Source organism: Bos taurus, chromosome 20 (genome assembly GCF_002263795.3).
Source record: "Bos taurus isolate L1 Dominette 01449 registration number 42190680 breed Hereford chromosome 20, ARS-UCD2.0, whole genome shotgun sequence".
NCBI lineage: Eukaryota > Metazoa > Chordata > Mammalia > Artiodactyla > Bovidae > Bos > Bos taurus.
This window is the reverse complement of record NC_037347.1, coordinates 20,108,720-20,135,102: the sequence shown is the minus strand read 5'-3', so window position 1 is coordinate 20,135,102 and position 26,383 is coordinate 20,108,720. Positions and strand designations below refer to the sequence as shown.

Sequence of the window (26,383 nt, the reverse complement as noted above, 5' to 3'; positions counted from 1 at the left end):
TCTCAAAATGACTCTGACTTTCCAAATGGGTAGGCTAGGCCATGCAGTGTTCTACAGTGACCTCCCACTGGTTTTCCATCCCATCCCACTGATAAACCTAAATGCCTTTTTTTGTGTGCCTGATAAGTTACTTCTGTCTAGTCTGACTCTGTAACCCTATGGACTGGGGCCCACCAAGCTCCTCTGTTCATGGGATTCTCCAGGCAAGAATGCTGGAATGGGTTGCTATGCCTTCCCTCAGGGGATCTTCCTGACCCAGGGATCAAACCCGCTTTTCTTATGTCTCCTGCACTGGCAGGTGGGTTCTTTAACACTAGCATCACCTGCTGCTGCTGCTGCTAAGTCGCTTCAGTCATGCCCGACTCTGTGCGACCCCATAGACGGCAGCCCACCAGGCTCCCCCGCCCCTGGGATTCTCCAGGCAAGAATACTGGAGTGGGTTGCCATCTCCTTCTCCAATGCATGAAAGTGAAAACTGAAAGTGAAGTCGTTCAGTTGTGTCCGACTCTTAGCGACCCCATGGACTGTAGCCTACCAGGCTCCTCCATCCATGGGATTTTCCAGGCAAGAGTACTGGAGCAGGGTGCCATTGCCTTCTCCACCTGGAAAGCCCTTTTCCTGGGTCCTCAAATTCTCCTTCAGATTCTCTTTCCTTGGGAAACCTTACTTTCTCGAAAAGGAGATACATAGGTTAGTTCTAAAGGGCTTTGGTGAATGCCAGTGTGTGGGTATTTTTTTTTCTAAAGTTCACACAATGAAACTTCAGATGGATTTAGAATCCCAAGTCATTTGTATACTGAGACCTACTTACATATTGTTCTCAGAAAGTGGAGAGGCTTAAAAAATAATCCTTCTCTCGCTATAATCCTGTATCCCTTAAAGTAAACCTAATTAGGCAATGACTGGATAGACAGCACTCCATTTAGACGACTATTAAACAAAGATCATAGGAATGCAAATTATTCTTCCCTTTGATTCCTATACTTGTAAGTAAACCAGAAGCCACAGACCATGGCCCCCTCTCTAGATCTAAGTATAAAGGGGCATCAATAAATGAGTGTGGATCAAATGATCAAGAAGTCACATCATTATGTATCTTCAGAGGAACTGTGTTCCTAGGGATACATTAACAAACAAGTACCATCTCGCATCCCTAAGAATCTTAATATCATAAAGAGCAGGTTACTGAGAAATATGTTAACCAAATAAACAGTGTGCTGAGGCCAATCCTCTTATCCCGCTATAATCAATAATTATTTTTAACCTGCCAGCACTTATTTCCCCTTTCTAACTGTACCCTAATTCCTCTCAGAAATTACTTGGCATTTCTATCACATAACCCTAATTATCAAACAGGCCATAAGGATCAAGTGCTCACAATGTGCCATGCCTTGTGCTTAGTTCTTCTTAAATATCATCTCACAAACTCCCTCGGAGATAATTACTATTTATTCTCCCTGCTTCAAAAACAAGGAACTTGAGGCTTTGGGAGGTTAAATGATTTGTTTCAGGAGAAACATGCGGAGGTGGCAGAAGTAGAACGTGAATCCACGGAATCTCACCCCATCACGTAGGCTCTCGGCCCTGCATTTTACTACCTGATCTGTGAAACAGCCCAATACCCTGTTTTCCTTGAGCCAAAGCCCAAGACCCAAATCATACCCACTGGACTCACTCGCTGGAATTTGGCTCTAAAACAGAATAACAAAGGGACTAAACACTGTTTCAGGGATCTCACCTGATTGACCCTGCCATGAGATTTAGGTGTACTGACTCCTTCAACCCTGATCCTTTAGCCTCCCCACCAGTTCTCAGGGAACTGGGGATTCTCCTAATATTCTTCTACTAAATCACACTTGGCTTATTAAGTGAGCAGAATTGGTTTTTATCTTGCAACCAGAGGATCGCTACTGATACACGATCATAGAAGAGGAGGTTATAAGCCAGCTTAGGAGAGGATTGTATGGAATCCTCAAAGAACAGGATGCTGAAGCTCCGTAGATGCCTGGTAATAACTGAACAGAGGCAGTGAGAAATGCCATGTGCATTTCCTCTGCTGCGCTTTTTGTGGAAATGATGAGGGATGAGCCCTCCCCAGCCAATGGGCTGAGACACATCGGCCCTCTCCTCTTATCTCTGGCACCTTCAGCAGTTTCCAGGAATGGACCCTGGCTGCGAGGATCTAAAGAAACACAGACCCTATGAGGCGTGGCTGAAGAATAAAAAAGAACCCCTAGAGATGAGACCATTGTCAACTCCCTATATATATACACTTACTTCATATATTGCCATCACTCTTAACAATTCTAGGACACTCTGTCTTAGCATCACCTTCAGAGTCCATATTATAATACTTCTCTCTAATGCCTCAATATTGTCTTACCCCTTGGAGTGGCTACCTTTTTAGAATTAGCTTCGTCCAGGCTAATCCGATATCTTATTTAGTGACTAAGGTTGGTAATCATATTGGAATTAATATTTTTGGTCACTAGTGAAGCATGACAGTAAACCAAGGAGACCGCTTTTTTCTTGTATGGCCCATAAAATGTCTCCAAACCATTCCCCAAATGCTTTTATCAATGGCAGCAGGGCAAAAAATGTACACAGTGTGCAAAGACGACCACTCTGAGGATCAACATGAATAATACAACTCGACAGTCTGACACGATGTTCACATGCATTATCTTGTATGCGCTTCAAAATCATAAATGCAATATTACTCTCACTAGTGTTGTTATTATCCAATACGTTTAACAGAAAAGACTCAGGACATTTGAGTAACTCTTCTAAGGTTACAAGGTGGGTGAGCAGGAGAGCTAGCAATGAAACTCAGATCTCTCAACTTCAGAGCCCTGCTCTTCTTCCTCTATGCAGGTTCTGAATTGCACATCAAAGAAGCAAACAAAACACAGCACTTTGATTTTGTTTTCCAAATAAAAACCTCTTGGAAGAGAAAACCTAGATCTATTTCTAACTACATAAACATTTGTAATTAAAGAGCACAGTCTGTGCACAGTGATCCAAGACACATCTTAGAGATGCTCACCTCTTCCTCAACTGAGGTCTCCATTCCCCAACCTGTTCTTTGTTATTTTCTTCCCTGGTGATTCAGAAAATCTTTCTTTTACCCTCTCATTCCTCTAAGTCGCTTGTGTGGTGTTGCTAAGTTTTCCCTAAGTTCCTCAAGTAGTTCTCTAGACCTTTTCCAGTCTCTAAGCTAAATCACAGAGTAGACAGCTTCCTGGCTCTCTCAACAAAGGATCTCAGCCGGACCCATTTCCTCTTGCCTCCCTTTTCCCCTGTTTTCCTTATCCACCCATCCTTCCACTTATTTACAAACCCTCTGGTTTTCTATTTACTTAACTCCCTCTGTCATTCCACAGAACACATTTTACCTTTTTAAAATTCCACAAAACTCTAGGAAAATGGTCATAAATTTCAGTGGAGGTATTTTATGCCTAACTGGGTCCTGAGAGACCAAGCACAGTTCTTCACATCCAGGTGAACGGATGAGTGAAGGAGCAGATCCATTAAAGAAGTTCTGCAGGTGGACAATTCAGTGAGCAATATGCAAATATCAGAAACATACCCAGGGTGGGGAGGGGCGGGGAGCGGGGAAGACATGAGCACCCATTTGTTTCGCCAGACACATTGAACACAGAATTAGAAATACTTTTAGAGCACCAACAATGCCAAAAAAGAACCACAAAAAGGAAGAGGGCACACTAAAAAAGCACTGGATATGCAGACATCAGAAATACCTAGAGGAATTGCCTTTGGGGCACAGAGATCTAGGGAATGTCATGGCTAGAAAGGGACTCAAGAAAATGATAATGGAGGTGAAGAGCTTACTTTGAGTCTACAGACAAAGAGAAGATGAATATTACCTTATGGTAGAACATGTCATCTCAAGCGTTAATAGTGAGTGGTCTGAGAAGCAAGGTGAATGCAGAGGCTCGAGCACTGCCCTATCCTGAAATCGCAGACATCCTCCATCTACCTCACTGCTCACACACACCAAGGGGTCCTCTCCTTGTTGATGCACCTTCCTGGGGTATTGTGACAACAGGCACTTCAGAGGAGTCAGGAAGAGACCTGTGGGGAAGCTTGAGGAGTTCTACTTCACAAGAAGGAATCTTTTCCTTAGCTCATAACTGACCTTTCAGGGTTTCCTAAAGAGTTGTTCTGGAGAAAGCAATGGCACCCCACTCCAGTACTCTTGCCTGGAAAATCCCATGGACGGGGAGCCTGGTGGGCTGCCATCTATGGGGTCGCACAGAGTCGGACACGACTGAAGCGACTTAGCAGCAGCAAAGGGTTGTTCTGTATCCACAGACCTAATCTCTCCTCCATCCTACCCTCCATTCATACAGATTTAGTAAGACACAACATAGGATCCTTTTCTACTCTCTCTTCTTTTAAAAAAAAAAAAAAAAAAAAAACAGAAAAGAAGGGAAGAATTACTTCGGGGAGAAGATGACAGCAGATTGTGTTTCTGTGCATGGATCAATACATTTTAAGGGAGGGAAGGCTTTAGGGTCTGCCTTTGAGTCAGACAATCTGTGTATGCGTGCTCAGTTGCTAAGTCCTGTCTGACTGACTCTTTGGGACCCCATGGACTGTAGCCCACCAAGCTCCTCTGTTCATGGGATTTCCCAGGCAAGAATATTGAAGTGAGTTGCCATTTCCTACTCCAGGGGAGCTTCCCAACTCAGGCATTGAACCCGCATCTCCTGCAGCTCCTGCACTGGCAGGGGAACTCTTTACCACTGAGCTACCTGGGAAGCCCCAGACTTAACTTACACCTTGTGGGGTCGCAAAGAGTCGGACACGACTGAGCGACTGAACTGAACTGAACTGAACTGTCATTTGAAGCTGTCTATTGAATTATCATAAGATTTAAAATAGATTATGCACGTGGAGTCTTTAATACATATCACATATCAGAAAATGTTAATTTTTATTAATGTTAGTATTAATAGATCCAATTAAAAATTTTTTTCTGAATAGTGAAATCCTCATTTATTCATAGAGTTAAATAATTCTGTGTAACACTTAATTAGAAAAACGTGGGAAATTAGACCCAAAGGAATTTTCATTGTTTTGCCCCACCACAGTCTTTTATTTTTAAGTGTGCCTAAGGGAACACGCTTTAAGGCATACATGGGTGGGAAGCCCTTTGTGTATAAAGGGAGTGACTTAAGAATGCAGTTTTGCTGTTCTTTCATTTTTTTTCTTTTTTTTTTAAAGGAGACTGCATACAGTGTCTGAGAAGAAAAGAATACAGTAACTAAACAAAACATTTCCCAAACTCACTCCCACCCTTGTACACAAACACGGACATGATGCTTCATTTTCTTCAAGGAGAGGGACAAGCTTGCCTAATTAAAATCTGTATACATTTGGAGAGATAACAGGGGTGATGGCCCAGATGATGACGACCATGGTGACGAGGATGGCACAGATAATACTGCCACCTTGTATTCCCTTCTGCTGACCACAAAGCACCTCACGCATATTATCTTGTGTATCTTAGGCTGCACTGCCTGTTGGATGGGGATGTGCGTATCACTGTCCACAGTTTCCAGAGAGTCAATGATTTTCCAACAACTTCCCAGCAACTCAATGGCAACACTGTTCAGAGCAGCACTCTCTCCTACTGCATTCAGTATCCGATTAGTCTCCCAAATTTGGCTGATTTGTTCACTTGAGGCACTTGAATATAGATCCCAAGCCTTACCCCAAAGATTCTGTTCTGGACTGTCCTGGAACTTGTCTTATTGCATTTATTTTTACAGATCCCTTAGGGGTTCCTTAGATCAGGCAGGTTTGGGAAGCACTGTGCTTTTCTAACTCAGGGTGGTGAGGAAGGGATACAGGCTGAAGGGGACATTGGTGACTTTAACTCTTCTATTTTCATGGTAGCTTTTCTGATCAACTGGAGAATCACAGAATTGTCTTGTCGTAGGCTCCACAACCACCAGGCAGAGGGCTGCCCTATCTGAGGGATATTATTATTTGAAGATACAGTGAGTGCTCACTGTGGCACAATAATATTGAAAGAACATTTGGCAGTGTCTCGTTTGTACTTTTTCTATCGAGGACAGGCAAACAGAAGCCCGTGATCTGAGACATACTTACAAGTCTGTCACCAGATTCTATGTACAGCGGTACTGCTATCCGCCTTTGCTAGTTACTAGTCAACGTGCAAAATATCTTAAACTAAACCCAACATACATAATTAAAAAGGATGAAATGGGTGCCTATTGCTCACTTAGCAATTTAACATCTATTCTTTAAGTGCATTTTTCTACATTATTAATTTTTTCTCATAAAGAAGTCATGTAACCTTTTTTATTATAGAACTTTTACTACCTAAATAGAACTCACACATTGCTGAGCACTTGGGTTGTTTTCAATCTCTTATACAAACGCACAATGGTGTGGTGAATCCCTGTGTGTATGCCTTCATTTTTCTCTTTTCTTTCACTCCTCAATCTAATCAAACACCAAGACTTCTCAAATCTCTGCGAAGAGCTGTGAATCCATCTCCTCCTCTCCATCCCCAGGACACCCACCCCAGTTTGGACCCATATGATCTTCAACGTGCACTTGGTCTGGAACGGCTGTTGGTAAGTATGAGGCTGCCTCTTGTCTGTCTTCCTTCCAATCTGTTTTCTCTGCAGCTTCCAACACTGTCATGCTAACATACATACTTGGTCCTCCACTTAGAAATGACTGATGACTTGCCATTGCTCATAAAATAGAGTCCACTGTTACTTACACTGACTTCCGAGGCTCTTCATGCTGCTGCCTTAATCTACTCCTGGAGACTCACGCGCTGTTGCTCCCATTCACTTTCAGCTCTTTTTGTTCCTTACTGTTCCCAGTCTCCTGAGCTGGACCAGCACTCCATGCTTCCGTATCTCACTGTTGTTGATCCCTTGGCATGAGGTTGTTGCTGTTCAATTGTTAAGTTGTGCCTGACTCTCAGCAACCCCATGGACTGCGGCACGCCAGGCTTCCCTGTCCTTCACCATCACCCAGAATTTGGAGAACTCCACATTCTTCAAAGTTCAGCAGGGAGTTTCCCCCAGGTAGAGTCACCTGCCCTCTCCTTCAAATACATACAGGTATGTGAACTTGCTTCAGTGCTGGCACTTAGCTTGTACTTAATTTTTCATGGTTCCTTTTCTGTCCCCCATGTGACTTCTGTGAAGCCAGTAGTCACATTTTACTCTTTTTATTTCCAACACCTACCTCATTGCATGCCACATATAAGGTGCACAGAAAATATATGTTGATGAAATAATAATAATAAATTAAAGCAATAATGATAATCTGTATTTGTTGAGTACATTCTGGGTACCAACCACTATGCTAGTCACTGACTTAGAATTTACTGAGAAGGAAATGAAAACTTTGAGAATTTAAGTAAGCTGACCAAGACAACACAGTAAGAAGAAAGCTGGATTTTCAACCTGTATGGCTTCACTTATAATCTTTTTGCTGTTCTGACTCAATGAATATGCAGTTTCATTTAATTGTTTCAGTTAAAATTAAAACAAAATATCCAGAGCAGATATTTAGTCAATAGAGATACGATTAAATTATATTTTCCCATTTTCACTGGTTTTCTGTTAGAAAACCAAATTTAACTTAAATCAATTTCTAACTAAAAAGTGATTGTTAGACCTGGTCTTTTTACAAATTAGTAGAGATAGCTCTACTTATCTAAATGAAAGCATAAGAAGGCAAAACAAGTTAGCTTTAAGGAAGGAAACAGATTTTGGCTCCTCTGAAAGATCATAAATTTATAAGTAGTCATACTCCATGCACTTAAAGCAAATCTTTTAGTTCAGTGTTTTTCCTGGAAAGGTCTTTTTAATGTGGGGATTTTTGTAAAAGTAAACTCCGGCTCAAAAATTTAGAATATTCCACACTCATCAGATGCATCAAATATATAAGTAAAACTAGCAAAAAACTTCCCCCTAAAACCAATGGCTAACACTCACATACACAATCTTTATTAATTTTTTATTAAAGCTATTAAACATAAGGTGTTCTCAGCATCCCTCAATCACATTCCTAAGAAAGCTTACTGTGCACTCCTCCTCTGTAATCAGTAAAGTGTTGCCACTATCTTTGCTCTTATTAAAAGAAAGGGAAAAAAGAGCTGCATGATGAAGCCACTTCCTGCCAGGGGCTGATGAGGAGGGTGAGACTCCCATAGCAACAGCTGGGTCTTCATCCCCCCACCCATTCTGTCTAAAGGCACGTTTTTAGTTCAGTGTCCCCTCGGGCCCTATATATCTCTCTCACCAAGGTCTCTTTCCCCCTCTTCAGAGGCTCCTACTTCCAACTGCTATCTATTTTATATATACACACGGTGGTGCTCGTGGTAAAGAACCCCCTCCCCCACCCCCACTGCCAATGCAGGAGACATAAGAGACACAGGTTCTATCCCTGGGTCAGGAAGATCCCTTGGAGGAAGGCATGGCAACCCACTCCAGTATTCTTGCCTGGAGAATCCCACAGACAGAGGACCTTAGGGGGCTATAGTCCATGGGGTCACAAAGAGTCAGATACAACGGAAGTGACTCAGCACGCTTATAATGTAAAAAGATATATATGTATCTTTTTTACATCACATACACTAGTTGTTTTTATTATATACACACAGAGATTTAAAAGGCAAACCTACATATAAGTCACTAGTACTGTCACCATAAAAGAGTTTCGTTTTCTTAAGCAAGCACAAAGTGTTAAATGATTAGTCCAGATAATAGCAAAATAATTGTTCCAGTTAAATTGTTCCCAAAAAATTGTTTCAGTTTTTTTTTCATCAATAGATTTTAGAAAATGCTTTGTGCTTTAGAAGAACACTAAACAAACAAAATTAAGTTTCTTTTCATTGTGTTTTGACTAGTATATTTTGAAAGTTTACTTTTTAAATTCTCTGCTTAACAACTGATTAAATTCTATTGAAAATGCACTTTTCAAAAAGGAGTTATGGATATTCAGGGTAAAAAATATGAGTGGAGATATACCAAAATTTTGGACTAAAACTACTTTTGTTTTATTTTATGCTTGTCCCTGAATTATGTGTCTCCCTCTACAGGTAAATGGTAGGTAATTGTACTAGTTTTACTGCTTTGATAGAAGAATTCGTATTTTCTCCTTAGTCGGCCAACCTTTATTTATCTGAAGGCCTCTAGGATATAATCTGTGGAAATAACAAAAATAGCTCTAAATATAAAGACCTGTTCAGTGAGAAATCAGTATAAGTTTTTTGAGTCCATATACAAAACAAAACAAAAATGTATCTATTACCCAGAAATCAATATCCTTTAAGATCTCTTTTACTTTCTCCAAAACATACACTTCATGGTGGGGTCAGAAGGCTACCCTAATTGCACTGATAATTTTATAAGGGTATAAACTTGGGAAAAAGGGGTCTTGCATTTATTCTCAGTTCTGCCTCTAAGTAGCATTTTTTTTTTTCTCACTAGGACTCAATTTTCTCATTTTTAAAATAGAGAACTTTAAATGCATTTTCTCTCAGTTACATTCTCACCATGAAGATCCTCAATTTAAATATGACTAAAAAAGCTTCCCTGGTGGCTCAGAAGGTAAAGAATCTGCGTGCAATGCAGGCGCCCCGGTTAGATCCCTGAGGAAGATCCCCTGGATGCCGGCAGGGCAACCCCACTCCAGTATTCTTGCCTGGAGAATTCCATGGACAGAGGAGCCTGGTGGGCTACAGGCCATGGAGTTGCAAAGTCTGACACAACTGAGCGACTAACAAAGGGACAGAAAATATGGAAATTACAAATACTGTAAAGTGATATTGTCAAGATGTGACAGGGTCTCAGGAGATGGCCACAGAACATTTTTCTTGAGTTAGCTTCGTTTGAAATTGAAATGCTCAAAAGAACTAACCGTGTCCCCAAAGACAAGGCTTTATACCAAAACCAGGGCTCAATGTCACCATGCAGGTATAGCTTGGCAGCTCTGACTCTCTGCTGCCCTCTCATGTTTCAGCACACTCTAGTTCTGCTATTCACTCTCAGCTAAGGACTTACGCACGTGAGCCTTGCACTAGTATGTGTATGTGTGTCTGTCACTCAGTCCTGTCCTACTCTTTGCAACCCTATGGACTGTAGCCCACCAGGTTCCTCTATCCATGGGATTTTCCAGGCAAGAATACTGGAGTGGGTTGCCATTTCCTCCCCCCAAGGCACCTTTCTAACCCAGGGATCAAACCTGGGTCTCCTGCATTGCAGACAGATTCTTTACCACCAAGACACCTGGGAGCCCTGCATTAAGTACAGGGATTCCTAAAGATGTGCTATCACTACTGTTTGCAAACAAAATCACAAATTAAACACACAAGTAAAGCTGATACATCGCCACTATCCTTCTCTACACCACCAGTTTTAAAATTAGCTTTAAAATTAGCTTTAGGATCAAAGCTAATTTTAGCTTTTTTTAGGATCAAAAAAAAGGTCAGACACAGAGTAGAGATGTAGGAAGAAAACTTTGTGAATTACTCATGACAGGCTTCTGTTCCTCATCTAACTTATCTCCTTGAATTCCTGTAACAGCACCAAGAATTAGGAACTCCTATTTCCATTCTTCCAATGAGGGAATAAAACTAAAGAGAGAGACAAGGTTTGCACTCAGGCCCAGAAAGCCACATGCCATATTTCTGTTATACCACACTAAAGAACAAATAGCTCTTCAGTAGGAAGGCTCTTTTCTAAATGAACATTTGGAAGGTTTTTCTTTTTTTTCTTTTTTCCATTGTTACACTGATGTAGAGCTATGTATTTACCTATTATGGAGAACAATAAAATCTGGCAACTAACACGCTTCATCCCTAATGATATAAAATCAAACTTTTCCAACTTTAACTCATGTAAAATGGAATAACCTCCAAGGGGGAAAGGAGTGTTTTTAGTTCTATGTGAGAAAGTTCTAGAAGGCACAATGTGATATAGAGAGAGTTAAAACTTTTTTAAAGCTCAAGAAGTTGATTTATGGAGACTTAATTTTCTTTCCATCTCCCCTAGTTCATACAGAATGAATGCTAGACACAAAAACCAAATAAAAACAAGAAAAGAAAATGATGTATTGAGTGCTTATTCTATGCTGAGAGCATTGCACACATGAAATCATTTATTTAGCAACAGCTATATAAAATACAATCATTGCTTCGTAAATGGGAAAACAGGCAGAAAAAGGGTACGTAACCTGCCCAGGGCCACACAGCTATCATGATAGAGTATGACTTGGATTCTGGACATGCAGAGAAGCGCCTTCCTCCCCTATGAAATCACACACAATTCCAAGAGTGCCCCATCAGTGATGTTCTATGGAGGTGCTCTGCAGGGCTTCTGTGCACCAACATGGCCTTTTGGATCAACCATGAACTTAACTGCATAGAGTACTACACTGTTCCTCTAGAACCCATGAATAATTTCTAAGAAGGCCAAGTTCACCTTCAAGGTTGCCGCACTGACTGTTTAACACTCTCCTTCACCCCAGCCAGGGAGTGAACTTGGAGTCAGGTCCCACGCCACCGAGGGAGGAAATTCACAAGCACACCTTCCCCCTGTGTCTTGTCTTCTAGCGAAGCCTCACGATTTATGTTTTTAAGGGCCCACGTTCTCAGAATGAGCTCAGAGAGGAGAACGTCCCTTGCTGTTGCCTTCATTCCCCAACTCCCTCATTCAACTTTTCCACCTGTTTGCCATGCTTGGGCAAGGAAAAAGGCTTCCGTTTGCTAGCCAGTTCATTTCCTGTTGTGCTTTGTGATGAATACAGCTGCATGAAGCACTTAATGACAGTTAATACTTAATGACAGTTAATTAGTCTCCTTTCGTAGATATTTCTGTAGCCCACAGCCCCAGGTCAAGATCATGTGGGTACAAATGAGGCCACAATAACCTTGACACCCAGATGTCCATGACCCACCATTCCCCCTGGTATTGCTCCTGGCTTTAGCACTAAGTGAAAACATTTGGGAGCTTCTGTGGGGCCTCCCACATGTATTTAAGACCGCTTCTGTGCCTCCTGAGTGGACTACCCTCTCTTTAATCAGTGCCAGATGCCTGCCATGATGGTCAGTCAGCTGCCCTGGCCATGCAGCAACCCCCAGCGCTTGGTGGACACAGTAGCTTCCACTGGTACCTGCAGCTGCTCTGAGGACGCTCTGTGGAGCTGGCTCATATGGAACCTCAAGCTACAGGAGCTTTCAGGGACCAAAACAGCACTGAGTCCCGTACAAACTGCGATGTCAGCTGTCTCGCTTATTGCAAAGGTGAAGGGGGCTCAGGTCTAGTGCTGGGAGCAAGGCTGGGAACCAGGTTCCACATGGTGTCTCTCATTAGACGCGCCAGGTACGTTTGGGCTCTCTTATATTGTGGTCTCTGAAGAAGACATTTCTTACTCAAAGAACTTACTTTAATGTATAGGAATTTCAATTATTGTCCATCTCTTGACCAATGGCAAGAAGAAAACAGGTAAACCAGACAGACTATGAAATGCCAGCTGAAAATCATCACCAATAAGATCTTGAAAGATAAAAATGGTAAAGACAACCAATAATGTAATAGTCAACGGAACGCAAGTCTATTTGAAAGCCATTCGCGAAAGACCAACATTAACAACTATTCCAGAATCACTTTGATGTGGTGACCACAAATGAGCCCAATTGAAAGGTCCTGATTGGACATGATGAAGTTCACTTTCAAGCAAAGTATAGTCACTAATAACGTAATAATGGGCTCCTCTGCACGTTACGAGCTGGACTCCAAGGAAGACACTTGAATCAAGTGAAGTGTGGGTCTAGTTTGGAGAATATGTTAATTGTCTTCTGGTAATAATTTTAGAAAACATAGGTTTTCTTCTCCAGGCAATTATTTTAATGAATCAATTGGAGTTTGAAGAAATGATTAAATGAGTTCAAATGTGGTTTCAGGTTCAGCAAAATGAGATCATTTGCTCTGTTTTTGGATCAGCTGAGGTCAAGCCCCATGTCTAAAATAGACTAAAAGGAATTGGAGTAATTTTATTCTTTTGCCCTTTACACCCTTCACCCTTCCATCCACTTCTCTTCCCCAAACATCTGTTCTTTTGATCTCATTGAGCTTTCAGCTATTATATAATTACTTCTTCTCTCCTCTCCCAAATTGAATTTAATCTCAACTCTATGGGTCCAAAGTGGGAGTATTGGAATGGCGTTCCTTCCTACACACAACTGGGGTATTGATTAAACAAGAAGGTAACTTTTATTTATGTTCTGACTTTCATTAAACCAAACTAGCATATATTAACAATATGATGATAACACAAGCTCAGAAACAACATGTTCAACACTTTTAAGGTAATGCTACCTCTCAAGATATGAATGAGCAACGCTCAGCTGAGTAGGAGTACAAATTTAATTGTTTTTTTTTTTTTTTAAAGGCACATTAGTTAAGTTTTACCAATAGCTTAAAATGGACAGCTTGTGAGATCAATGAGAGAAATGAGATGATAAAGAGGAAAGGATTAATTTCTTAAACACTTTAAAACTGTAGAAAAAACTGGTATTATAATAATTAGGCGGAATCTTGGAAAATATGCTTTTTTCCTAGACGTGAAAAGAATAATGTCCCAGATCTTTCTTACCTGTTAGGGTGGCTTTGTTGATGGATGGTTGGTTGCACATGGGTGATCTTCTGACAAAGAGAGAAAAACACAGAGCCGTAAATACGTGATATTTTGTTGGTTTCGGGACTCTCTGAGTCATTTCAAATACACCATTTAAATGTAAGGATTATTTTTAAGTTAGGGTAAGCAAATGAAGATTTTTTTCATGCTAGCCAGTCAAATTCCTATGCACACTTTGTACTATAGTTCAGATCAAAAAAAAAAGCTAAGTCTCGTTGTGATAGACTTTGGGGTAAATAAAGCTGATGTAAATGTCACAGAGACATGAGAGAAGAGGAAGTCTTTATTGACTGACCATATTCAATTAAGCCAAGGCTTACAGAGCAAACACTGACTTTCTGAACTTGAAAAAGCAGCGAGTCTACAACTGGTTTCTCTAATGCAACGTTATGAAACTTTTATTTTTGCATAACTCGACATGATTACCTATACATTATCAGAAGTGAATGATTCCTTGTAAACTATATTACACTTAGAGAACCTGCTTCAACTTTTTCCCATTTTCTTATATTAAGAAACATCTCTGATACATTTGTTAGAGAGGTATATTAACAACTGGCCCAAATAGATCCTGCTGAGATTTTAGAAACACTATAAGGGTACTTAAGTCAGTCTTATTTAGTAGTCTCTAATTTTTCAGATGTTGGTGAAGTTTCACAAGATGATTATAAACCCTCTGGTGTAAAAAAATAATAATAATGCCATATGATTAATCTGTATTCCCTGCAGAGCCCAGTTCAATGTATTCAGTATTTAATCAATTATGTTGAAGAAAATATCACTTATGGAATCTTAAATTTTGTTGAAATGTAATTTTATAAAGGTGTTATCACTCTGTGATGGCCTAGAGGTGTAGGGATGTGTGGCAGGAAGGCTAAAGAGAGAGGGGATACACACACATACTTATGACTGATCCCTGTTGTATGGCAGAAATCAACACAACATTGTAAAGCAATTATTCTCCAATTAAAAAAAATGAAGTTACTACAATTGAAAGCTCTTAAAAATAGTGATATTTAAAACATTTTATAAAATAGATACATTCAAAGATGTCTCAAAAGTGTTTGTTTTCATTTTGGGGGGTTGTTTTGGTAGTTCCAGTAGTGGCTAACCCTAACTAAGGGCTTAATGCAAGGAGATACAGCCAGTCCATCCTAAAGGAGACCAGTCCTGGGTGTTCTTTGGAAGGACTGATGCTGAGGCTGAAACTCCAGTACTTTGGCCACCTCATGCGAAGAGTTGACTCATTGGAAAAGACTCTGATGCTGGGAGGGATTGGGGGCAGGAGGAGAAGGGGACGACAGAGGATGAGATGGCTGGATGGCATCACCGACTCGATGGACAAAGTTAAGGTGAACTCCGGGAGTTGGTGATGGACAGGGAGGCCTGGCGTGCTGCGATTCACGGGGTCGCAAAGAGTCCGACACGACTGAGCAACTGAACTGAACTGATCTGTGTGTCTGACATTTTGCTAAATGAGCACTTTAGATGGATGATCTCATTTAATCCTTACAACAAAGCTTAAGGTAGACAGTTTCATTGTTCCCATTTTACCAATGAGGAAAACACAAGCTTTGGAAATTTAAATGGCTTCTTCAAAGTAAGAAAGCTGAGATTTGTGATTCCAGTGCCCCGTGCTCTACTCTGTTGCCTTATTTTTCAGGCAGCTTTTGTGGAACCTCTGCAGATGGCAGGTTCCGGCAGAGCCTTGGTCCAATCTGCCTTCCTGAGATGAATGATCTCTTAGCAGGGCTGGGAGGTACATGGGGAAAGCAGTCTGGTACTTTTTAAATTCCCATTGCCTGGGTTCCAGTCAGCCTCTGACTATGTTTCATTGCTCTTAAATTTACTGATATCAGTTTGGGACTGAAATTTTGCATTCATTTGATTGAAAATGCACCAAAGTTAACTTCTGAGTCATTTTAGTTTTTATTATGAAACTTAATTAATGCTTCATTAAAAAGAAAGGTTAATGTTTCAAACTGCTGCTGCTAAGTCGCTTCAGTCGTATCTGACTCTGTGCAACCCCATAGACGGCAGCCCACCAGGCTCCCTGTCCCTGGAATTCTCCAGGCAAGAACACTGGAGTGGGTTGCCATTTCCTTCTCCAATGCATGAAAGTGAAAAGTGAAACTGAAGTCGCTCAGCCGTGTCCGACTCTTAGCGACCCCATGGACTGCAGGCTACCAGGCCCCGCCATCCATGGGATTTTCCAGGCAAGAGTACTGGAGTGGGTTGCCATTGCCTTTGAAATAGTTCTGGTCTATATACCAATAGTCATCTACTTGCTGAGAGTTTATTATTCAAATCACTTGTATAATGACTGGGCTTCCCGGGTGGCTCAGGAGTAAAGAATCCACCTGCTAATGCAGGACACACAGGAGTTGCAGGTTCGATCCCTGAGTGAGGAAGGTCCCTGGAGAAGGAAATGGCAACCCACTGCAGTATTCCTGCCTGGGAAATCCCATGGACGGAGGAGCCTGGTGGGCTTCAGTCCGTGAGGTCGCTGGGAGTCGGACACAATTGAGCGACTTCATTTTCACTTTTTACTTTCATGCATTGGAGAAGGAAATGGCAAACCACTCCAGTGTTCTTGCCTGGAGAATCCCAGGGACGAGGGAGACTGGTGGGCTGCCGTCTCTGGGGTCACACAGAGTCGGACACAACTGAAGCGATTTAGCAGTAGCAGCTGTGAACATTTAGGAAGTATTGATTTTGTCTGGAAAAGGTATCGAAGAAATATTTTCTAAAACATTTCTATAGTTTTGAAAACCAAATCATGGGCTTGTTACTTATTATCTTCTTTTGATATCAACCCTACAACTGGCACTTGGGAACTTGATATTTCAAGTAACAACAGCAGAAAATATTAATCATTTGATCCACAGCTACAGTGATAAATCATTTAACAAAGAATGAGCCAGAACTCACTTCTGGAATGGAAAATCTCAAGGACAAGGAAGAGCAGGGGGACAGGAACTAGCAGCAAGTTACCAAAAGTCAGCTGTGAGCAAGTGAGGGCTTGCAGGGGTCAGGGCTTCAGATATATCCTTCCAAATGCACTTCTTGTAGGATTCAGAAATGGTGGATTATGCAAGCTAGTGCAGTGAAAGTTGCTCAGTTACGTCCAACTCTTTATGACCCCATGGATTGTAGCCTGCCAGGCTACTCTGTCCATAGAATTCTCCAAGCAAGAATATTGGAGTGGGTACCCATTTCCTTCTCCAGGGGATCTTCCCAACCCAGGGATTGAACCTATGTCTCCTGCACTGCAGGCAGATTCTTTACCAGCTGAGATACCAGGGAAGCCCCTAGCATATACTTCCAGAAAATCCAAGGGTGGGCTTGGGAGTGTTCTAGTGGCATTGTGAGTACCCAGTGGGAAATTATGGTTCCCTCAAGTCATGATGTGATGAACCATTTTGCCATATCCATTTTTGCTATCACTGAATAGAATAGAGTTTATCTGTGTGTAGACTGAGTCCTACTATTCTGATACCTGAGAAGGCTGATTGGGTTTGAAGCCCTAAAGAAGGTACAAATCGGTTTCAATCAAAAGAGAGACTACAAATACCTTTGTGCTCTGTGTGTTCAGTCATGTCTCTCTCTTTGCACCCTGCCAGCCTCCCCTGTCCATGGAATTTTCCAGTAAAGAATACTGGAGTGGGTAGTCATGTCCTACTCCAGGGATCTTCCGGACCCAGGGATCAAACCCAGTCTCCTGGGTCTCTTGCATTTGCAGGCAGATTCTGTACCACTAAGCCACCTGGGAAGCCCAGAAAAACAAGTCCACCAGATAATACTGTTTAATTTGACTTCACCCGGGGCACTATAAGGCTGGTCAAGTTCAGGCATAAATTATGTTTTTCTACCCTCCTCTTAGCTGCTCTTTTCCATTTGAATCTGTTTTGCCCCTGTGAGTCAGTTGAAAACCGTTGTCTCATATAGAAGAGGCCTCAGATGATCTCTCTGGGGACAGAAAGACTAGCCTGATGCCGTCACGCCTGCTGAACAACTGTCTGCCTGCCCACAGGTACAGACGCTGCTACTCAAATGACCAAGGCTGAAGGAAGCGTAAAAGGAATTAGTTACAAAGCTTTTTGTTCACCTTCCAAAGACAAAAATCTCAATTTCCTGGACAAAAATTGAGGTTGAAAAGTTCAGAAGGGACACCAGTAACCATTTTTCCTGCAGAGCTGCGACTTTCCAAAGAGAAGGTGATGGAACTTGGAAGCTGCCAAATGCCAGAAGCACCAAGGGGGCTTGGAACACGGAAGACACGTTTGGTAATGAGCACGCAGCCTGAAACATACCCTTAGGCTTCCCAAGCTGGATTTCTGTGTCACCCTTCCAGCCGTCAAGTGCGTGCAGAAAAATGACTGTGCTGGGTATTACACTAGGCACTGGGAATTCAAAAATGAACCAGACGCAACCTCTGCTTTCTGGGACCTGAAATTCTTAAGCAGCATTCAGACAAGAGAACGGGCAACTGCAATACTGAGAGGAATGTGCTAAAATAGGGGTGAAGGGCAGGATGTAATCAGAAGGTGGTGGATAGGCACAGCACCCGGGCTGGGTCCCGTGGGTGTGGATGCGTGTGGGGTGTTACTTAGAGACAGTACCCCAAATGAAATTACATTTTAAGCTGGAACCTAAAGAATGAATTACAGTTAGCCCAGTGGATGAAGAGGGGAAGCGGGAGGTGAAAAATGCTTAGGCTGAGGGAATAGGACTGCAAAATTGCATTACCTGCAAAAATGTGAAAGCCAACTGAACCTTCTGAGTTCCATTCCAATTATTTGCATTGTGGCATTTATACTGATTTTTTTAATTTAAACCTTGTTCTGTCACAGAAAGTATGGGCATAACGGCCAGAGCTTTTTTTAGTCACAAGAAAAGTGAATTTGGGAGGTAGATTCTGCTATTATGGGATGGAAAGTTTAGATTTTTTTCTGTGTCTTCTTTAAGAAGTAGTAATTACAACAAAATTTTATATGCATAGATAAGTTCAAATACATTTTTATTCACTTTCCTCTTAATATTGATTTAATGAATTTTTTTCCTCGAAAATTCTTTACAGTTGATATTTTAATGATAATATTATTATTCATAATGTTGTTGTTGTTTAGTTGCTATGTTGTGTCCATGGACTGTAGCCCACCAGGCTCCTTTGTCCATGGGATTTCCCAGGCAAGAATACTGGAGTGGGTTGCAGGGGATCTTCCAGACCTAGGGCTCGAACCTGAGTCTCCTCCTTGGCAGGTGTATTCTTTAGCACTAAGCCACCTGAGAAGCCCTCATTATTCATAATAGGTTATCACAAAAATGGAATGTGAATAACTAATCAGTTTTCCATTTAATATTGGAAAATTAATTTTCTTTTTTGTTTCATTTCCCATCTTTATTGGAACCCCCAAGTTATAGTTATTTTCCTTCTCATCTTTCTCTCTTTCAAACACTTCCTTCCCCTGTCATCCCATAAATCCCAATTTTGTTAACTGCTCATCCGAGTCAGTAACAGCAGGAGAATTAGAGATCTTTCCTGTGATATGAGTCTTCTCTCGTGGCTCAGACAGTAAAGAATCTGCCTGAGATGCAGGAGACTGGGGTTCAATCCCTGGGTCAGGAAGATCCCCTGGAGAAGGGAATAGCAACCCATTCCAGTATTCTTGCCTGGAGAATCCCATGGACAGAGGAGCCTGGAGGGCTGCAGTCCACAGGGTTGCAAGGAGTCAGACACAACTGAGAGACTAACACACACGCCTGTGATATGAGGCTTCCCCAAGTAATGGTTGTGCTAGAATTGAGAGGATGCCTTTGGGTTAACTTCAAGTCTTGATGACATTATTTGTCAATGGTTAATTTATGAAGTAAGCCCAAACTATAAAGTTACCCTGTGTGTGACAAGGCAGAGGACTGATCATGCCAGGTGATCTCTGACAGATGGAATCACCATATTTATTTGTCATCCTGATTCATTTCTGATATGAGAACCATCACTCCAAAGTATTTATAGTAAATTAACAGGACTTCATATGACTTAGTGTAAATGGTTAGACACCACGGCAATGATTCAGAGAAATCTAATATATTGCCTTGAGCTCAAGCAAACTGAGAAAACACTATTTAAAAGATTGGCTGGAAGGTGGGGGTAAAAAGAATAACTTACTTGCTAGGTGCTCGGTCTTGCAAATTAGTCAATGCAGCAAAGTTGTTTCGTACAGTTCTCAGGCTGGCCAAGACCTACAAGAAAAAAGGATTACTTAAACTTCTTGAAATAAGGCCCTCTTTGATGCAATATGAAATGGTTTGGTGATTTTTAAAAACAGTTTGCTAAGGGAAAGTTTAATATTGCTTGCAACTTAGCTTCATATAGTACTGAAGAATCTCCTAGCACCTGGTGAAGGTGACATGGATCTATTTGAAATCCAGAGAGGCCAGACTTAGGGATTTTCCAGATATTTGTCCACACTGTCTATGAATATGGTGACATTAGCAGCAGTTTTCATAGTGTTGCTGGATTCCCCAGTCAGTAAAACAGTATCCCAGGAAATATATAGAGAGGGCTGCTGTTGCCTCTTATATAAATTTGAAATCACATCATGTAAAATATTAAAGTCTCACTTTAGGTAAAAAATGTAAAACAAAATTATCCTCAGTATCTTCACCAAGAATGCTACAGTCTTGAAGTCAGCAAACTAAGTATACTTTAAATTGTTTTCTCACCTTTACCACATAGCTATTCTAGTAAACAGAGATTCTCTTCTTCATTAAGGTTACCTGAATCATGAATTATAAGGTCTCAAGCAAAATGAGACTGCTCTGGATGCGTACAGCGTCTGGCCCACAGAAGATACTCAAGACAAATTTGTTGAATAAATGAGTACATGGACACGAACATATACACATACCAAGGGATCCCACTGTCTCTAATAACTCTTCCTTTTTCTACTTGTAGTGAAACTATAAAGTGGCAAAAGAATCTAAAGACCAGGAGACAGAAGTGACAAGAGTACTGTATCTCCACCTACCCCCCTCACTTTCTCCTAGAATGGACAAGTCTCCCCAGGGTGGAGTCTATATTAGACTCCTATATTATGGGTCTATGCTGCTGCTGCTGCTAAGTCACTTCAGTCGTGTCTGACTCTGTGCAACCCCATAGACGGCAGCCCACCAGGCTCCGCCGTCCCTGGGATTCTCCAGGCAAGAACACTGGAGTGGGTTGCCATTTCCTTCTCCAGTGCATGAAAGTGAAAAGTGAAAGTGAAGCCGCTCAGTCGTGTCCGACTCTTCGTGACCCCATGGACTGCAGCCCACCAGGCTCCTCTGCCCATGAGATTTTCCAGGCAAGAGTACTGGAGTGGGTTGCCATTACTCTATATTATGGGTCTATATTAGACCCTATATTATGGGTCATCTGGGTGACAACCAGCATGTTTATCTAGAATATATATTTCAGATGTCTCATTAGGTACCACATAACAACCCAGGTTGCCTGGCTCTCTTACATAGTCAGTGTGTGAACTTATAAAATTCTACCGTCTCTTTGACCCTAAGTTTCTCATCTGTAAACCAGTATAGTAACATCTGGACTTCCCTGATGGCTCAGATGGTAAAGAGCCTACCTGCAATGCAGGAGACCCATGCTTGATCCCTGGATTAGGAAGATCCCCTGGAGAAGGGAATGGCAACCCACTCCAATATTCCTGCCTGGAGAATTCCATGGGCAGAGGAGCCTGGAGAGCTACAATCCACGGCATTGCAAAGAGTCTGACATGACTGAGTGACCAACAGGTTTTATAGCAACATCTGGGCTTTCCAGGTGGCTCATTGGGTAAAGAACCTGCCTGCAATGCAGGAAACACAGGCGATATGGGTTTGATTCCTGGGCTGGGAAGATCCGCTGGAAGAGGGTATATCAACCCACTCCAGTATTCTTGCCTGGAGAATTCCATGGACAGAGGAGCCTGGTGGATACAGTTCATGGATTGCAGAGTTGGATATGACTGAAGCAACTGAGTACACACGTATGCATAGTAACATCTACCTCAAAGGGTTGCCGTGAAAATGAAGTGACATGGCAGGTTAGGTGCCAAGAACAATGCTTGGCAAGCAGAAGGCACTCAGTGACTATTAGCCCACTATGGCGACAGTCTATGTAATGATTTGGTGTGTGCATAGGAAACTTACTTAAGACCCATCACTGACAATACACTGTCGGGGTGAAGTTTTTATAATTGCTCCAACAGTTCCAGAACTGTTTCCAGAATTTTGTCATTTGGCACTGACCTAGACTAAAGTCAGTCTAAATTTTAAGACAAAAATATCTCAGATATTTTTGAAACTGGCATTAATTCTTGTAAGTCACTGGGAAACTGTTGAGAGTGACTTCCCAGGTGGCTCAGTGGTAAAGAATCTGCAGCACTGCCAATGAAGGAGACTTAGGAGATGAGGTTCGATCCCTGGGTCAGGAAGACCCCCTGGAGAAGGAAATGGCAACCCACTCCAGTATTCTTGCCGGGAAAATCCCATGGACAGAGACGCTTGGCCGGCTACAGTCCATGACGTCCCAGAGTTGGACACGGGTGAGCATGCACAGGGAGTGACCTACAGCATCAGGAGTTAATGATGTTTCCTAAGGTGCCAATCACGATGAACTCAGTCACTGGAAAAATCTGGCTCACTATTGCATATGAACAACTCACAGTGCTGAAAGGTCATGCTGCCTATGACGAAGTACTCAAATAGCCAACTGCTGACATCAAACCATGATGTCTTTTATTAGGCATGAAATCTTGAATGATGCAGAAAGAATTCTGACAAATGATCCACTGTCATTAAACCATGCGGGCTAAATTTATGCTTTAAGAATTGAATATCAAATACACTAATTCAGCATTTTGAATAAGATTATTATACCCCCCTCCGGTTGATCCTTGTTCTAGGCAAAATGTTGACTTCAGAATTCTGAGAACTTCATTTTTAATAAGTTACATTAAGTACACTGCATCTGACAGCTGGACAAATAGAAATAGTATCACAGGTAATTCATGTTCTATGCTCACTTGAAAGCAAGCATTACTTCATGAAAGACATACTCCACTTGTTTTTCTGTGTAAAGGTTTCTGCCTTCGTTATAATGAAGATATTAAATTAGATAAATTTATTGTTTTTTAATTTAAATTTAATTTTAAATTTTGTATTTATTTTTGCATAATCTGTATCTTCACATGGTACAAAGTTTAAACAAAAGTCAACTGTCTCCTTCTCAATAACAAAGATAAAAATCAAAATTATTATTCCTGAGAGAAGGCAGACAGATGGGCTCTGGGAGGGATACTCAGGGCATTAAAATATTGGCACTGTTCTAGTTCTTAAACTGCTGATTTTTATTCTTGTATTTCGGAAAGTCACTAGATAATTTCTCTTATATGGGTGAAATATTTCAAAATAAAAAGTGAAGAAAGAAATTTCCCTTTTAGCTACCCCCCCAATCAGCTGCCTGTCCCCTCTCCTCACTGACTTTATTTTTAATTTATTTTTTGATTAGAGTATAATTGCTTTACAATGTTGTGCTAGTTTCTGCTGTACAACAAGGTGAATCAGCTCTAAGTATACATATACCCCCTCCTTGTTCAGCCTCTTCCCACCTCCCCATTCCACCCACCTAGGTCATTACAGAACATGAGCTGAGCTCCCTATGCTATACATCAGCTTCTCACTAGCTATTTATATTATACATGGTAGGGTATATATGTCATTTGTTGACTTCTAGATTGTCTCCTAAATTTCAGTTTTACAAACACTGCCAGTAAATAACCTGTAGCTATATCATTCCCCATGGGTGCAAGTATTACATTATTTTTCTTGTAGTAAGACAAATAGCAGGGCAGACAGTAGGGCAGAAAGCAAAGAACTAAAGAGCCTCTTGATGAAAGTAAAAGAGAGTGAAAAAGTTGGCTTAAAACTCAACATTCAGAAAACTAAGATCATGGCATCTAGTTGCATCACTTCATGGCAAATAGATGGGGAAACAGTGGAAACAGTGACAGCCTTTATTATTGGGGGCTCCAAATTCATTGCAGATGGTGACTGCAGCCATGAAATTAAAGATGCTTGCTCCTTGGAAGAAAAGCTATGACCAATCTAGACAGCATATTAAAAAGCAAAGACATTACTTTGCCAACAAAGGTCCATCTAGTCAAAGCTACGGTTTTTCCAGTAGTCATGTATGGATGTGAGAGCTGGGCTATAAAGAAAGCTGAGCTCTGAAGAATTGATGCTTTTGAACTGTGGTGTTGGAGAAGACTCTTGAGAGTCCCTCGGACAGCAGAGAGATCCAACCGGTCCATCCTAAAGAAAATCAGTCCTGAATATTCATTGGAAGGACTGATGCTGAAGCTGAAACTCCAATACTTTGGCCACCTGATGTGAAGAACTGACTGATTTGAAAAGACACTGATGCTGGGAAAGATTGAAGGTGGGAGGAGAAGGGCAACGACAGAGGATGAGATGGTTGGATGGCATCACCGACTTGATGGACGTGAGTTTGAGTAAACTCTGGGAGTTGGTGATGCACAAGGAAGCCTGGCTTGCTGCAGTCCGTGGAGTCGCAGAGTTAGACACAACTGAGCAACTGAACTGAACTGAACTGAGGGCAAATAACATTTCATAATGTTATATTAAGCATTAACTATTATCTTCTGCATCATGACATTTATGATAGCAGCGGAAGTATAAATAGAAGTGCCAATCAAATGTTACAAGGGGTGTTGCCCTGGGCCAAGTTCAGTGATCCTGGGTGACACAACCCAAAGGCACTGTGTTAGACTTCGTGGTTTCTCACTGGCATTGGAGAACATAAAGAGTGAAGCATCTGCTACTGCAGGTTGTAGGGGAAGAACCAGGAACAGTTTCACACAAGCCCCTGAGTTAGGGTTTAATTATTCACTTTTGTTACAGAGCAGCTCTCATGCCCTTTGAATTCAAACCTTTAAGCGCTGTAGTCAGAGCTCTAACACTCTGATAGTTTTCATCAGTCTTTAATGATTACTAACCAAAACGTCCCTGAGGTTTTTCTCCCATATTAACAGCTCAACGGTTACAAAATTAGGGTCATTTCTTTTTCTTCTGCCCCTCCAAGCAAAAGCATAATAATTCAAGGTCAAAATACATTGGGAAAGAGGAGAACATTTTAGAAAAGATAATTAGGACACTGATATGGAAATTTTTGCACACAGTTGTATTGGCCTGTAAGAGGGATCAAATGTTATTTACACACATTAATCTAAGACTTTCTTGGGGTTTTTTTCTTTGGCTGCAGCACACAGCATGAAATTTCTTAGTTCCCTGGCCCCTGCTCCCTGTGTTCCCTGCAGGAGAAGGGAAAAGTCTTAACCACTGGACTGCTGGGAGAAGTCCCCTTTCTTAGGTATTTCTCAACATTTATTAACCAAAAAGAGTCCCTGAAAACGGCAGACAAATGTGGATTTCATTAAAAAATTAAACATCTGAATGTATTCACGTAAAAGGAACGTGTACTTCTATATTAATAGTTCCTGGAAAAGACTTAAAGAGGAGATTGCTTTTAAAAAAAAAAAGGGCAATGACAGGCCTGTTAAAAACTCATGCTTAATAAAATAACAACCAAGAAGTAAATAGCTTTGAGGATGTTTTCATTTTGGATACACGTTAAGCCACTAGATGGCATTAAAACATAGACCATGAGTTGCCACAGGCCTTAGATCGGGTGGGGCGGAGGGGCTGAGGAGGGAGAAAGAACTCTTTGTCTTGGTTTTGCTTCCAGAAAAAATAGTGGAGCCAAATTGTGATTATTTACAAGATAGAAAGGTCATTTTGGCAGAAAATCTCTTTCCAAGTTATGTTTGGTTAAACTATATGAGCTTGCTGTCTTTGTATGCCAGCAAAGGTTGAATACTGATAATTTCATATAGTTCAACCCCAAAAGTATTTAGATTCCTAGAACATGCTACTGAAATTTATTTTAATGAAGGATAAAAAACCCAACAGGTAGACGCAACTGAAATCTGATGATTTTCTTCTTCCTTAGAGAAAGAAATAAGGAGATCCTATTGGATTCAATGACAAGACCACAAGATTGCTATTTCTGGGTGCAATGAGGAAAAGACATACAGAGGCATTTAAAAAAAATCAACAATGTCCCATTACCACGGGATAGTAATGTTCTACAAGGTTAATAACCACCACGTTTTTCCTAAAATTACCCTAGGTGCTATAATTTCAGTAAGAGTAAAGGTGAAATGACTTGGCTGTTCCTACTCTGTACTTTTAAATCAAGTCTATCTCGCTCCATCTGAATGATGTGAGGGTGGGGGATACAAGATAATATCTGGATATTTTTCTGTCCTTTGTTGAACTAAAGATTCCACTTCTTTGAATAATGCACACTTCCAGGGGAGGATTCTGATTGACTAAGAATTTTACATGGCGGTCATTCATGATGTGATACAAATAACGGAAAAGGTGGAGCCAGAGGCAACTGATTACAAAGCAGGGTTCCCTGTACTGCATCAGTGTCGTGCCTCCTTGGAGTTCCTTGGCCCCTCAAGATCTCTGGCCAAATTGAGACTTCACCCTTGGGAGGAAAAGGTCAGCTGCTAAGTGGCATCAGGTGACATGACAC

General features: G+C 41.3%; 1 protein-coding gene across 14 annotated transcripts in view; it reads right to left on the bottom strand.

Annotated features, from left to right (window-relative positions):
- PDE4D (phosphodiesterase 4D) overlaps positions 1-26,383 on the bottom strand; it is a 1,605,399-nt gene that overhangs the window by 182,667 nt on the left and 1,396,349 nt on the right. For all 14 annotated transcript variants that reach the window (XM_059878811.1, XM_059878808.1, XM_003587511.5 and 11 more), the window contains 2 exons: positions 19,889-19,962; positions 13,678-13,727 (listed from right to left, as the gene is read on the bottom strand). In XM_059878811.1, the coding sequence (XP_059734794.1) occupies positions 13,678-13,727; positions 19,889-19,962 (124 nt within the window). The remainder of the gene's footprint in view (positions 1-13,677; positions 13,728-19,888; positions 19,963-26,383) is intronic.